Genomic DNA, 16,024 nt, shown 5'->3' on the forward strand with positions numbered 1-16,024 from the left:
GTCCACGTGCAAAGCAAATGCCCTACCGCTGCTGTGCTATCGCTCCTGCCAAACTGGCAATACATTCGAAAAAAGATGCTCTGGCCCTCCCAAACTTATTATAAAAATGCAAAGATTTGCCCAGTTGAGGCCGGAGAGATAGCATGGATATAAGGTATTTGCCTTTCATGCAGAAGGTCATCAGTTCGAATCCCGGCATCCCATATGGTCCCCCGTGCCTGCCAGGAGCAATTTCTGAGCATGGAGCCAGGAGTGATCCCTGAGCACTACCGGGTGTGACCAAAAAATACCACCACCAAAAAAAAAAAATTTGCCCAGTTAGCAAGCACTGGGAACATTTTATAATAGTAGGAATGTATGGGGGTTGAGGGTAGAGTGTTAGTACAGTGGGTGGGGCGTTTGCCCTGCATGTGGCCAATCCTGGTTCAGCCCCTGGCATTCCTACCTGGTCCCCTGAACCTCTGGGTGTGGGCATCGCCGGGTGTTGTCCCCATACCACAAACATTCAAAAAGTAAAACTTTATGAACAATCAAAATTTCTGACAATAGGGGCTGGAGAGATAGCATGGAGGTAAGGCATTTGCCTTTCATGAAGAAAGTCATTGGTTTGAGTCCCGGCATCCCATATGGTCCCCCATGCCTGCCAGGAGCAATTTCAGAGCCTGGAGCCAGGAGTAACCCCTGAGCACTGCTGGGTGTGACCCCCACCCAAAAAAAAAAACCACAATAAAAATTTCTGACAAGAGAAGGCAAATATGAAATTAAGCCACTGATTTATTTCTAAAAGTTCTATACATATTATTTATGAAATGCTGTGTGAAAAATCAATTTACTAGGGTTTATTTGATTAAAAACACATGGAAAGGGGCCGGAGAGATAGCATGAAGATAGGGCGTTTGCCTTGCATGCAGAAGGACGATGGTTCAAATCCCAGCATCCCATATGGTCCCCCCAGCCTGTGGGGGTGATTTCTGAGCGCAGAGCCAGGAGTAGCCACTGAGTGCTGCTGGGTGGGACCCCAAAACCAAAACAAACAAAAACAAAAACAAAAACAAAAAAAACACCAAAACCAAAAAACCACGTCGAAAAATTCTTAAGGAATATACACAAAAATATTTACAGGGTGAATATAATTACAATTCTACAGCTATTTTTTCTGATGTGAAAGGTAAATGGCATCTGATCACAAATAAATCATAGGAAGAATTCATCGGAAGCATCAACTTACTTTTCTGTAAAATCCTAAAATCGGGAGAATCTTCTATCAAGGTCCCCTCTCTGTACCACTCAACTTTAGGGGACGGGGCACCTTTCACTCGGCATTCAAAGACGACCAGCTGTCCCTCAGACGCCGATAGATTTTGCAACATCTATAATGAGAAGAAGATGATTAAAACAAAAAAGTTCTGGGTTGAAAAATATGAGAGTGAGAACTGGAATTTTGTTGCAGGGTTAATTTTTTGGGGGGAAAATAAACATGGCCTTCATATTTGAATTTCCCCCAAACCTCTCTCTCCAGCAGTTTCAATTCTCCATTTTCCATTTTCAATTCAGTTTTGATCGGAGATAGACACTGATCTATTTTTGAGGAGAGAAATGCCTGTGTGAATTCTGTTCCTCGCTGTCTTCTTCTTTTTCCTCTGTGTCGCAGTGCTAGACAATTTCCTTAAGTATCAGGCCAAACATTTTCAAATTTTGCAGAAATACAAATTTGGGCAAAGTACCTCTTTCTTAAATATCCAACTGGATATTTTTTAAAAGAGAACTTCATGATGTTTTAATAATAAACTAATACTAATAATAAAAATAATATTATTATATTGGGGGTGTCCCAAATAATATTATTACAATAAATCATGGATTATGGGAAAGTGGAACCTGCTGTTTTTTTTTAAATTAAAAAAATTTATTTTGGTTTTTGGGTCACACCGTGGGTGGTGCTCAGGGTTACTCCTGGATTTGCACCAGAAATTATTCTTGGGGAGCTCTATGGGATATTGGGGATCAAAGCCAAGCTCAACTGTGCGCAAGGCAAGCTCTCTACCCCCGTGTTATGGCTCTGGCTGCTGGAGTTTATTTTTCCCTTAACACTCTTCAGTCTCTCACCCTGATTTTTGGGCTGAAAGTCACACATTCGTGTGATCGTGAAATGCTTCTTTGCATGTGGTCTCTCGAGCACTGCCAGGGACCAAGCCTGAGTACAGAGCCATGGAAACTCCCCGAGCACAGCTGGTGTCACCCCTCAGGCCACCCCAAGAAATAGATAATAGAATGAAAATGCTTCTTTGTCATGTATATGGGGATATTTTGTTTTTCATTGTGATCCAAAGACTGTAAAACCTGGAAAAGATATTAATTTTTTTTACTGATTCTAGAAGGATTTTCTATTATTACAATTTGGACCTTGGTTTTAGGAAACACTGAAAAAAACTCAGAAGTGAGAAGACTGGAGTGATAGCATAGCGGAAGGGTATTTGCCTTACATGTAGACAATCCGGGATGGACCTGGGTTTGTGGCATCCCATATGGTTCCCTGAGCCTACCAGAAGCCAATTTTGAGCACAGAGCCAGGAGTAACCCCTGAGCACCAATAGGTGTGGCCAAAAACAAAAACAAACAAACAAACAAAAAACCCAAAAAATCTCAGAAGAGAAAAGCAAGTATTTTTTTCTTCCACTATTAGAAATATTTTATGATTGCTCCCAACTCTCTCCTGAACAACTTGCAATATATATATATATTTTTTTTGGTTTTTCAGGACACACCTGTTTGAGGCTCAGGGGTTACTCCTGGCTAAGCCTCAGAAATCGCCCCTGGCTTGGGGGAACCATATAGGATGCTGGGGGATCGAACCATGGTCCTTTCTTGGCTAGCGCTTGCAAGGCAGACACCTTACCTCTAGCACCACCTCACCGGCCCCTACTTGCAATATTTTTGCGATGCTTTATGATACCCAGGATAACTGTCTAAAAAAATGAGAGGGCATGAAAACACCAGACTTTGCCTCCGTGGGATGTTAATATTGTGACAGCCAGGGGGCATTGTGGTATATTCTAAGTGTTCCCTTTCTGCACCCCCAGATTTGTTTGCCCAATTAATTCAGGAATGGGGCTACTACTATATGGGGTACTACATGGGGTGACTCTATAGGGCAACTTGGAACTTTTAAGTAGAAAAATTGAATTATTTTCCATAGACCCTTCTAGTGACAGAATGGAATATGAGCAGTTGCAATGTCAGACCCTCAGGGGCCAAAGCAACAGCACAGCAGGCAAGGTACTTGCCTTCCTTGCATGCTTGGTCGACCCTGGTTTGAATCCCTGGTGCCTATAGGGTCCCTCAAGCCTGCCAGGAGTGGACCCTAAACACCACCGGGTGGCCCAAAATGCCAAATCCTGGCAAAGTAGGAAACATGGACAAGTCTTGGCTGCTTTCGTCAAGCTTCTGTCTTCTTGGACTTCGGGCCAAATTACTCGCATAGCGGAAGTTTTGTGGGAGTCAGAAATCTCCCTGGAATCCATGCATCACAGAGTTTCACTTTTGGTGGAGGGTTCATTTTTTTTTGTGGGGTTTGGAATCCACAGCTGATGGTACTCAGGGCTTACTCCTAGCTCTTCACTCAGAAGTCACTCCTGATGGGTCTCAGACTCCTCTATGGGGTCCAGGGGATCAAACTCAGATCAGTCCCATGCAAGACAAACACCCTTCCTGCTGTAGCTCCCAGAAGTTCATTTCTTTCTTTTTTTTTTAAACTTGATTTATTGATGGATTAATTAATTGATTTTGGGTCACACTCAGTGGTGCTCAAGGGTTACTCCTGGTTCTGCACTCAGAAACCAACCCTGGAAGGCTGGGGGTCCATATGAGGTGCTGGGAATCAAACCGGGTCCTTCCCGGGTCTGAACATGCAAGGCAAACACCCTACTGCTGTGCTATCTCTCCGGCCCCAGGAGTTCATTTCTTATTTAGGCAAACAAATGAGATAAAATCAGAAGAAGCAACCAGCAACTCCCACCCCGCTCATGCAACCCCAAATGGCCGTGATGGCAGAGGAATGAAAGCTATGACATATGGCATGTTTAGTAAGGGCAGATATCAGCAGAATGAGACCATTCCATAGATTCTGACATGGTTTGCAGTTCCAGAAAACTCTATAGGTCAATTTTTTTTGGAGGGGGGACAATACCCAGTGGCGTTCAAGGGTTCCTCCTGGCTCTGTGCTCAGAAATCACTACTGGCAGGCTCGGGGGACTGTATGGGATGTCAGGGATCAAACCCGGGTTTGTCCTGGATAGGCTACATGCAAGGCAAATGCCTTACCATTGTGCTATCACTCTGGTCCCTATAGGTCAATTTTTAATCAGTAGCAATTATACCAGACCTGTTTGTAAAAGAGTCACTTGGAGAACTCAGCTAAGACTAAGACAGGTTGGTTGTTGTTTTCAACCAACTCTGGGCTTAAAGGGCAAACCCCAAGTTCTATCTGAGAATCCAGCCAAGTGACGCAGAGCCCAGATGCCTGTGACAGCTGGGAGCTCGTTCCAGGGTGACTCGGGGGAAAGGGGAGGGTAAAGAAGAGCTTTTTCTAAGCCACTTAGAGAAAATGATCAATGCCCCAAACTGTGCCTTCTACAGCAGCTTCATGAAAAGGCACTGACTCTTACTGTGGCACCCTCAGGCCCAAGCCGGTGACAGCTCTTGGGCAGAGAAGGGCTGGTTGGGCACAGCCCGAGGTGCTAGGCTGTTACTAACGTCACTTGTGGCGCGTCCAAACTTCATCATAATTATCTCAGCCTCGCTGGAGACGAACAGGACAAATGGATTGTTCCCCAACTGAGATTAAATTAGACTCCGTTAGAAATTGTGGGCCTGGGGCCAGAGAGATAGCACAGAAGTAGGGCGTTTGCTTTGCATGTAGCCAACCCAGGATGGACCTGGGTTCGATCCCCTGGCATCCCATATGGTCCCCCAAGCCAGGAGCAATTTCTGAGCACAGAGCTAGGAGTAACCCCTGAGCATCAATGGGTGTGGCCCCAAAACAAAAACAAAACAAACAAACAAACAAAAAACAGAAATTACTCCTGGAGAGCTTGGGGTAACCATACAGGATGGTGGGGTTTTGTCTTTATTTGTTTGAGTTTCCTTTTTTTAAGAAAATAGTTTTATTTAGAAAAATATGAGGAGAGAGGGTACACTGGGAGAGGAAGAGAGAGAGAGAGGAGAGAGAGAGAGAGAGAGAGAGAGAGAGAGAGAGAGAGAGAGAGAGAGAGAGAGAGAGAGAGAGAGAGAGAGAGAGAGAGAGAGAAACTATGCAAGACATAGGTTGGCATGTGGGCAACTCCAGAATGGAATGTCAGTCATGTATTAGAGAAATTTTTTCATTGATAAAAAGGTGTTTGATATGAAAGGGCCCCATTCCCCCCAAATGGGCTGTGTACTCTTCAAAACTCTGGATCCGGCCATTGGGCCATTTATTTTGGGGTTTCCTGCCCTGCTTACATAACCGGGTGCCCTTCTTCGAGCTCCCACTTCCCCTGCCCCCCCCTCGCGTTCTTCGGATTTCTGCTGAAGCAGCTGGAGCCGAGCTGGGGTGCCTGGCCTTGAGCGCCCGCCCGCCCTCAGGGCAGCTGCTGCTGGAGTGGGAGCACCAGGAGCAGATTCTAATTTGATCCCCTCACGCCTGTCACACTCCCTGAGTGGGAGTTCGGCTTCCCCCCATAAACAAGGTGGGGATGTTTGGGGCTCAGAGAATCCTGAATCTCCAAAAAGAAGTTTTGAAGACGGGCATCACATCTAATAGGGCAAATGGAATCGATCCCAGCTACCACTGTTTTGCTGGGCCACTTTCCTTCCTCATGTTCTTTTAAAAAAAAAATAAGATAGGGCCAGAGAGATAGTACAGTGGGTAGGGCACTTGCTTTGCATGTGGCCAACCTGGGTTCAATTCCTAGCATCCCAGATGGTCCCCCTGAGCACCACCAGGTATGGCCCAAACCCCCTCAAAATTATTATTTTAATTTTTGGGGCCCAGAGAGATAGCACAGCGGCGTTTGCCTTGCAAGCAGCCGATCCAGGACCAAAGGTGGCTGGTTCGAATCCCGGTGTCCCATATGGTCCCCCGTGCCTGCCAGGAGCTATTTCTGAGCAGACAGCCAGGAGTAACCCTTGAGCAACACCGGGTGTGGCCCAAAAACCAAAATAATAATAATAATAATAATAATAATAATAATTTTTAAGTAATATTTTTTTCTTTTCTGTTTTTGGGTCACAACCTGTGGCACTCAGGGGTTACTCCTGGCTCTGGGCTCAGAAATCACTCCTGGCAGGCTCAGGGGACCATTTGGGATGCTGAGATTCGAACCATAATCTGTCCTGGGTCAGCTGCATGCAAGGCAAACACCCTACCCCCATGCTATTGCTCCGACTCCAATAATATCTTTATTTAAGCACCACGATCACAAACATTTTTGTAGTTGGGTTTCAGTCATAAAAAAAACACCCCCCTTCACCAGTGCAGCCTTCCCACCACCAATGCCCCCAGCTCTCTCCTCTCCCACCCCCTATATTTGGGACAGGCATTCAGCTTCTCTCTCTCTCACTATAATTGTCATGATAACTGCCAGTGTCAAAATTATTCTTAAAAAGTTAAAAGAAGATAATGCCAACCTTTCCCTATCAAAGGAAGCACAAGGAGTTAACTTAAAATTCTACTGTATAATTGTCGCTTTTGGTGGTTGTTTTTGTTGCTATTTGCGCTCAGAGTTTCCTCCTGGCTCTGTGCTCAGAAATCGCTCCTGGCAGGCTCAGGGGACCATATGAGATTCCCAGGATGGAACCCAGGTCCATCCTAGGTTGGCCACGTGCAAGGCAAATGCCCTAACACTGTGCTATCTCTCCAACCCCCATATTTATTGCCTTTTTTTTTTAAAGGGGGCCTCTTTGCTATCACTGGTTGAGAACCCTTCTCGGGGCAGCACAGAAAGAGTCACAGGGCTGGCAGGACAGACGTCCCTGCAGAAAGTGTCAGAGCAGGACCAACACGGGGACAGTGCCGAGGAGCAGTCACCATGGCCACACATGTGCCTGCCAGCCTCCTCTCTGACTCAGAAGGTCGCTCACGACATAGCAGCCCTGTGACCTCAGTCCTGGCCACACTGACGCCACTGGCACCGCTGACGCCAGCACAGGCAGCCTGATAAGTCCTTGTGCAAGGAGCCACGGCCGCTGCCGGGCCATGTATGGGCTGGAAGCTTGTCCAGAGGGCGGAGAAGGCCCCCTCGGACCCTGGGTCTTGGCACCCTCTCCCAACCAGGGGCCCGAAGTGCCTTGGGAAGATTTTATCTAACACACCATAATTAATGATGGACTCATTTCCTTCTTTTCATTTTTCAGAGGCATTTATGCTTTGCATATTATGCATTAACATTTAGTATCATATTTGTGCATTATATATTATGCTTTTATACTTATTGTTATATTTATCATTATATTTATGCATGGTATATTATGCATTATATTTATTATATTTATGCATTTATAATCTTATTATATTTATGCATTACATATTATGCATTTAGGTATGGTATGCCAATCAGAGCATATAATTCCGAGGTCATCAGAGCACTGAAGCAGGCAAACCTGTCACTCTAAAGAGCCCACGGAAACGAAAGATGAAAACTAAGTGTCGTGGACCAGGAGGGGGGCTCGGTGGCCTGCTGGTGTGCCCTGTCCACGGGACGCCTGGGCTGACCTCCAACAGCACTGCTCGGACCCTGAGCACCTCAGCGGCAAACTCACCCTTCTGCATTGCACAGGGAGTCGGACCCTGAGGGTCGCCAATCTAAAGCAAACCAAGGGGCTTTTGGTAACAGGAAAGTCACTTTAAAGGGCTGGAGCGATAGTACATCGGCCAGGCATTTGTCTTGCATGCAGCTGACCCAGACCGACCTGGGTTCCATCCCTGGCAACCCATATGGTCCCTCGAGCCTGCCAGGAGCGATTTCTGAGTGCAGAGCCAGGAGGAATCCCCGAGCGCTGCTGGGTGTGCCCCCCATCCCCCCAGAAAAAGGTCACTTTGGATCTATATAAACTGTTGTGCTAAACGCTGTACTAGAGAGATGCACTAGGTCACATCTATGCTGTGCTCCGAGCGCCAGAGAGACAGAAAGCTGCCTCACGGGTGATGAGGAAGAGAGAAGGAGATTTTTGTGGAAATTGGGGAAAAATCGGCCTGAGGTTTAGTTTGAAGAGTTAGCACACTAGGCTGTGACAAACAGGCTTGGCAAACACAAGTAGACTGACTTCTGGGGGGCAGCTAAGCTCTGTTTTAAAACTAGAGACTTAGGGGCCAGAGTAATATGCTAGCACAGTGGGTAGAGCGTTTGCCTTGCACATGACTGACCCATGTTCGATCCCCAGCATCCCATATGGTCCCCCAGGCTTGCTAGGAGTAATTTCTAAGTGCAGAGCCAGGAGTCATCTCTGAGCACTGCTGGGTGTGGCCTAAGAATCAAAATAATTAAATAAATATTTAAAAATAAATAAATAAAAGTAGGGACTTGGGAGCAAAATAAAAGACAGGCTGGAGAGCTAGCACAGCAGGTCAAGCTCTGGCCTTGCATGTGGCTGACCCCGTTTTGATCCTCGGCATCCCATAGGGTTCCCTGAGCGCTGCTAGAAGAGATTCCTGAGTGCAGGGTCAGGCGTCACCCCTGAACACTGCCAGGTGTGAGCAAAAACCAAAATGAAGACAGAAACAAAAGACGGAGTTGCCTCTAACAGCTCTATTGCCCTCGCTCACACACGCACACGCGTCCTCTCATGATTCTTCAGCACGTGATAGACACCTGTAGCGTTAAATAATTAACAATGGTGGTGGATGGAGATGGATGGATAGAGGGATCTTTCTCTGCCATCCACCTACTTACAACACGTTGCTTTCTTTCCTACCACAAATCTATGAAAACAGCAAAAGTCCAATTCCAAAAGCAAAGTCAGGGAAAGGACCCTAAAAACCTGGCAGTATTTAGCGTCATACAAAAATGCTCCCCCTGAGCGGGGAGATGGCTCGTCTGTGGAGCACTTGCCTTGCAAATAAGCTTGAAGTGTCACCCCCTTCAATAAAATAAACAATAAAATAACAAAGAAATAACAATAAATAACAAAATAAAAAGTGCTTCCCCAGCTCCTATTATGGTAAGTACTCATTGAAAAATAAATGATTTTTTTTGTTTGTTTTTGGAGTCACACGTTGAGGTACTATGGCGTTACTCCTGGTTCTGGCTCAGGAATCACTATGGGGAACCATGTGGGAAGCTGGGAATTGAACTCAAGTTGTCCATTTGCAAGGCAAGCACTGCTATCCCCAGTCCTTAAAAAGAAAAAAAAAATTACTTTTTGCAATTTTGTTCCAAACTCCATTCATTGGGTCTTGTAAACAAACAAACCAAAAAAGTCATCTTGACTCCATTTTCCACTTTTGAATTTAATGTTTTTTTGGGAACGTAATGTCTGTGAAGTAAATAAATACTAGAGAACTGAGAATTTATTTTCTAGTCCTAATTCTGCAAAGAATGAGGCTCGTCTTCTTGGACAGATTGTATCATGTCTGGTCCTTCCCGGTCCCTTCCATTTGCCAATGAACATGCCTGGCAAACTTTCCAGTTCTAAGTTAAAAAACTATGCAGCTCAGAATTCGAGATCACCATACGAGTTGGTAGTACAAGCTAGAAGAAGAAAAAGTTCTTTGTCCTAAAGTAAAGCTATACATTAAATCTCCTGAGATGTATTTATCTCCGATTCCTTGAGCACCAAAGAGACAAATCTGCTGTCTGATTCTTTCGGAAGGCCAGACAAACCACGAAATGAATAGAAAGGCCAGAAAATGAATAGCTGGCTGCTAGGAACAGCTACAGTGCTTAATTCACATCAATGAAATGGCCATAGAGATCCCTGTGTCAAGAAGGAAAGATTTAGGGCAGGAGAGATAGCATGGAGGTAGGGCTTTGTAGGACAGTAGTTCGAATCCCGGCATCCCATATGGTCCCCCATGCCTACCAGGGGCGATTTCTGAGCCCAGAGCCAGGAATAACCTCTGAGCACTGCCGGGTGTGACCCAAAAACCAAAAAATAAAGAAGGAAAGATTTCTTCTGTTCCACAGACTTACTAAAAACCCAGGACTTGGGAGGCTGGAGAGATGGTACAGCGGGTTGGACACAGTCAACCCAAATTCTTTCCTGGCATCCCATATGGTCCCCCAAGCCCTGCTGGAGTGGTTCTTGCGCACAGAGCCAGGAATAAGCACTGAGCACTGCTAGGTGTGGCCTCAAATAAGTATTAAAAGCCCTGGGATTTTGGGGACTGTAGTGATGGCACAGTGGGTAGGGCGCTTGCCTTGCACACAGAGACCTGGGTTCAGTCCCAGACATCTCTTAAGGTCCTCCAAGCTGGCAAGAGAGATTTCTGAGCACAGAGCCAGGCGGAACCCCTGAACATGGCCGGCTGTGGCCCAAAATCCAAAACCAAACCAAACCCAAATCCTGGAATTTTGCTATATAATACAGTAACTCACTCAAATCAAAACCCAGTAGTGCATATAGAAGACCAAAATCGTCAGATAAACCCAGTATCTCTTGACTCTGGCCATTTTCTTTGCAAATGTGCATTTGTGGCATGTTGCGAGACGTGACTGAAAAAGCAGAGATTACCTTTGTGAACACGGGCGCTGCTATGATGGGGGTCCCATCCAGGCCTTGCAGATAGTTGGTCGGGCTCTGACACTGGGTGAGAGAACCAACAATAGAGTCGTTGTGGCTAGGATTACCAGATAAAAGACCACAGTCTGGAAACTACTGGGTTAGAACTAAAAGGCCAACAAGCAGCATGAGTGAGCGGGTTAGATGAGTAAGCAGTTAAACTTACTAAAAAGGCTGAAAACGAATAGGCTTAAAGCTACTCGGGAGATTTACCTATAAATAAATCTAGAAATTTGAAACACAAATACAAATAAATTAAGAACAGTCTGGTTTCATAGTTTAAGCATATGCACACATTTTTATATTTCTATGCATGAAAAAGCCTGGATCTATCTACTACAAACCATTAGCAGAAAGTTCCTCTAGAACGTAGTAGGATGTTGCCTGATTTTTTTAACTTACTATACTTCTGTACTTTAAATTGTTACTTATCATATTTAAATTTAATTTGAGTATTTAATTATTACATTACATTAAAGTTTATTAAAATTAAATAATAAGATTAAAACCCAATATTGAAATGTATCATTAAATTTAAATTTTTAATGATCATGCATGATGGTAATACTCCTATTCATTTGGTTAAGAGGCTTTCCTTTTCCCTAAAAGCAATTCATAACTACTATCTCGGAGAGTAGAATTCTTTGCAGCATCGCAAGAACTGAGCTTAAAGGTTTGTCCTAGGCCTTCAAGCCAGCAACCTGGATCTGGGTAACGTAAGGTTGAATCATCAGAGACTAACCTGTAAGACAAATTTTCTCTTTCTGTGAAGCTTGCCTGCGAAGCTAGAGAGCCCATTGCCAAGGCTTGGAAGACTGGCACCATGGGTCAGAAGCCTAAAGTGTCTCTCCCAGCCATGGGAGCAAGGTCAGGTAGCACAGGAGGAGAGAGCCCTGGTCACTGGACCTCTCTCCCCATGCCCAGGGGGCACTGGGGTTTCCCTCAGACTCAGGTACCTGCTGGGCCGTGAGCGTCCTTGGCTGCCACTCGGTGAACTGGGCCTGGGGCAAGGCTGGAGCACCTGCTGCAGGGGCCGTGGCAGGGGGCAGCGTCGTTTTCTGCTTCTGGACTCTGAGGCATGATGGAAACACAGATCAGCAGGAAGAATTTAGCCTGAACAGCGTTCTTCCAGCAAAACTAGTCACTCCATCCTGTCTTACAGCAACTTCACTGGACAAGTGTCACTCCTGGAACATTTACTCAGGGCTGTGTTGTTTGGTACCGTGTCAGGCAAATGCCATGAGGGAAACGGTGAACATGCCTTCTACATGCAACTACACCGAGTTGCTCTCAGTGTAGGTGGCGTGTCAGGCATTTTTCAGATAAATGAGATTCAAGCTAAGTGCTACGTATGACAGAGCATGCGTGGAAGAGAATTTGGCGAAATTTGTTTGGGGAGTCCTCTGGATTTTCCTGCGTGCCCCCAGCTCAAGTAAGAGGGCCAGCTGCGTAGAGGTTTGATTTTGGGAATTGAGAAATCAGATACAGCTTGAGCCACTGAATTCTTTAAATTTGTACAAATTTATACTATTTAAAAAGTAAAAAATGGGGCCGGAGAGATAGCATGGAGGTAAGGCATTTGCCTTTCATGCAGGAGGTCGTCGGTTCGAATCCCGGCGCCCCATATGGTCCCCTGTGCCTGCCAGGAGCAATTTCTGAGCCTGGAGCCAGGAATAACCCCTGAGCACTGCCAGGTGTGACCCAAAAAACAAAAAACAAACAAAAAATAAAAGTAAAAAAAAGTAAAAAATGGGCCCGGAGAGATAGCATGGAGTTAAGTCATTGGCCTTGCATGCAGAAGGACAGTGGTTCAAATCCCGGCATCCTATTCTGAGCATCGAGCCAGGAGTAACCCCTGAGCACTGCGGGTGTGACCCAAAATCCAAAAACAACAACAACAACACACACACACACACACACACACACACACACACACACAAAAGGGGTGAGGGGAAAGAAAGAGAGAAAGAAAGAAAGAAAGAAAGAAAGAAAGAAAGAAAGAAAGAAAGAAAGAAAGAAAGAAAGAAAGAAAGAAAGAAAGAAAGAAAGAAAGAAAGAAAGAGAGAGAGAGAGAGAAAGAAAGAAAGAAAGAAAGAAAGAAAGAAGAAAGAAAGAAAGAAAGAAAGAAAGAAAGAAAGAAAGAAAGAAAGAAAGAAAGAAAGAAAGAAAGAAAGAAAGAAAGAAAGAAAGAAAGAAAGAAAGAAAGAAAGAAAGAAAAAGAAAAAAAGAAAGAAAGAGGGGGCCAAAGAGATAGCATGGAGGTAGGTGTTTGCCTTGCATGCAGAAGGACGGTGGTTCGAATTCTAGCATCCCACATGGTCCTCCGAGCCTGCCAGGAGTGACTTCTGAGCATAGAGCCAGGAGTAACCCCTGAGCAGGGCCAGGTGTAACCTCCCAAAAAAATAAATAAAAAAGACAAAATAATTTCTTCCTTCTTTCCTTCCCTCCCTTCCTTCCCTCCTTCCTTCCTTCCCACCCTCCCTCCCTCCTTTTTTCCTTCCTTCCCTCCTTTCTTCCTTCCTTCCCACCTTCCTTCCCACCTTCCCTCCCTCCCTCTCTCTCCCTCCCTTCCTTCCTCCCTCCCTCCCTCCCTCCCTTCCTCCCTCTCTCCCTCCCTTCCCTTCCTCCCTCCCTCCCTCCCTCCCTTCCCTCCCTCCCTCCCTCCCTTCCTTCCCTCCCTTCCTTCCCTCCCTCCCTCCCTTCCCTCCCTCCCTCCCTCCCTTCCTTCCCTCCCTTCCTTCCCTCCCTCCCTCCTTCCTTCCTTCCTCCCTCCCTCCCTCTCTCCCTCCCTTCCTTCCTTCCTCCCTCCCTCCCTCTCTCCCTCCCTTCCTTCCTTCCTTCCTCCCTCCCTCCCTCCCTCCTTCCTTCCTTCCTCTCTCCCTCTCTCCCTCCCTTCCTTCCTCTCTTCCTCCCTTCCTTCCTTCCTTCCTTCCTTCCTCCCTCCCTCCCTCCCTCCCTCCTTCCTTCCTTCCTTCCTCCTTCCTTCCTTCCTTCCTTCCCTCCTTCCTTCCCTCCTTCCTCCCTCCCTCCTTCCTTCCTTCCTTCCTTCCTTCCTTCCTTCCTTCCTTCCTTCCTTCCTTCCTTCCTTCCTTCCTTCCTTCCTTCCTTCCTTCCTTCCTTCCTTTCTTCCTTCCTTCCTTCCCCCAAATCAGTTCTATAGACCTTGTATATACTTGTATAATTTTATCTCTTATTGACAATGTTCTTGGCTTATATTTGTGACTGCATTTGCAATATATTTCCTCTACCAGCCTGTGGGGCTTTTGTAAGCAGGGAGCATCAATTTCCCTTTGTATTTCAGTATAATGGCTTAGTAAAAAGTTTGTGACTCGTAGGGCCAGAGTGATGATGCTGAATAAGGCAATTGCCTTGCACGTAGTGGGCCAGGTTTTATCTCCAGCTTCCCAGGTTGTCCCTGAGCACCGCTAGGAGTAATTCCTCCAGTGCCAGTAGTAACCCTTCTCATCACCACATGTGGTCCCAAACCAAAAACAAACAGACACAAGTTTGTGACTTGCTCAGGTCACTCGAATGTACAACACCATGCTTTGTGTTCTTGTGAGTATGGAAAACAGGATAATTTTTTAGAACGCTGTTCTATTTGAGTTTTCATTTCACATATTGCATTTCATAGTCAAATATCGAGAAATAGAATAGAGGGTAATGCACTTGTCTTGCATTGCAGTTGCCCTGGATATAATAATCCCTGGCACCATATATATATTCTGAACACCTCCAGGGGGCACTCCTGAACAGAACTAGGATTATATCTCATACTCTGCCAGGTATATCCTTGAAACATCCCAAAGTCTCATAAAAGTAAAAATATTAAAAGTATGCACATGAATTTACTGGTTAGGATTCAAGCAAAAGAAATAGGGTTTTTTTTTTTGTTTTTAATTTTGTTTTTTGAGGCCATGACTTATAAAATCACTCTCTTTAAGTCTAACCAACACAGTAGGAACTTTCTTCAGGATATGGGACTGCTAATACTATGAAATAGAAAACAGAATTACCGGTTCATGTCTTCTTTGTTAGGGTCCCCTTCTGAGTCAGAGGAAGAAACTCCTAGAAAATTAAAAAGAAGGGAAGAAAATTTTAAGATGCTAATTCTTTTCAGTGGTTCCTCACTGGGTGAAAATCCACAGAAGTTATATCTAGGAAAAACCTTCAGTGATTCCATCTTTAAGCACCCAGATGAAGAAAGAGATTCAAATTCGTTGGAGGGCTCGCTCAAGGTCACAGGGCTAATAGGGATACTAGTTAGAATCAACTCTCTCCAACTCCTAATTTTCTTTTATGAGAAAGAATGGCTGCAGTCATCACCACAGCTTTGCTCTGATAATCAGAGATTCTCTTGTCTTGGAACTACCCAGATTAAATTTGAAAAAAGAAGGATGTTGGATTCCAAACATTGCAGCTGTAGGTGGCTGCTCTTCCGTCCAGTCCTAATATTAACAAGTCCCACGCCTTCTGGGAGTGGAGGCATTTGAAGCTCTGTTGCCAAAGAAAAACAATTCAACGACCCAATCTCAGCACTGTTAATACAACCTTGATCCTGGATTTACTCCTCCAGATAGTGAATTACAGGAAGGCACAATAGAACTAAATTCTGGAGGCGTCTATGGTACTTTAACATTTTGAAGATAAAACCTCATATTTCTACTCGTATCTTTATTTGATAAATGTTTATCAAATATGATCTTGACACTGTGTCAAATATTAGATCTATAAAGAAGAGTGAGTCAGTATCAGATTTGCAATCTAGTTGGTAAGTGGATATGTATACCATAATAATACAATATTTATTTCTGTTAAACCCAAGGCATACACAGTGTATTAGAGATGGTAAAAGTGTCTAAGAGTGATCCCCAGGGGAAAAAAAAAAACATAGAGGATCAGTTAGTAGGAATAAAGACTTAGGAACATGCATTGACTTTTTCCCCCTAAAATTCGTCATACTTTGATGTTGATGTAAATGCCTACGTGAGTCTTCCAAATGGTCTCCTCGCTTCTCTCCCTGCCTCTGGAGTTAGAAGTAAAGTGAAGCCAGATTATATTTCATCTCCTCTCAGAATTTCAAGGCTTCCTTTAAAAAGTAAAAGTCCAAGTACTTGTAATAGATTAACTATAAAGGCCCACATGAGGGCTGGAGAAATAGCTCAGCAGTAGGGTGTTTGCCTTGCAAGTGGCCAACCCAAGACCAAAGGTGGTTCGAATCCTGGCATCCCATATGGTCCCCTGTGCCTGCCAGGAGCGATTTCTGAAC

The 16,024-nt window shown here is 45.0% G+C and overlaps 1 protein-coding gene across 1 annotated transcript in view; it reads right to left on the reverse strand.

Moving 5' to 3' along the window:
- Window positions 1–16,024, reverse strand: part of MYPN (myopalladin) — a 63,736-nt gene that overhangs the window by 22,282 nt on the left and 25,430 nt on the right. The window contains exons 3-6 of the mRNA XM_049764556.1: window positions 14,772–14,823; window positions 11,712–11,826; window positions 10,708–10,779; window positions 1,229–1,370 (exon numbers count right to left, since the gene is read on the reverse strand). Of these exons, the coding sequence (XP_049620513.1) occupies window positions 1,229–1,370; window positions 10,708–10,779; window positions 11,712–11,826; window positions 14,772–14,823 (381 nt within the window). The remainder of the gene's footprint in view (window positions 1–1,228; window positions 1,371–10,707; window positions 10,780–11,711; window positions 11,827–14,771; window positions 14,824–16,024) is intronic.

Source organism: Suncus etruscus, chromosome 17, assembly GCF_024139225.1.
Source record: "Suncus etruscus isolate mSunEtr1 chromosome 17, mSunEtr1.pri.cur, whole genome shotgun sequence".
Taxonomy (NCBI): domain Eukaryota; kingdom Metazoa; phylum Chordata; class Mammalia; order Eulipotyphla; family Soricidae; genus Suncus; species Suncus etruscus.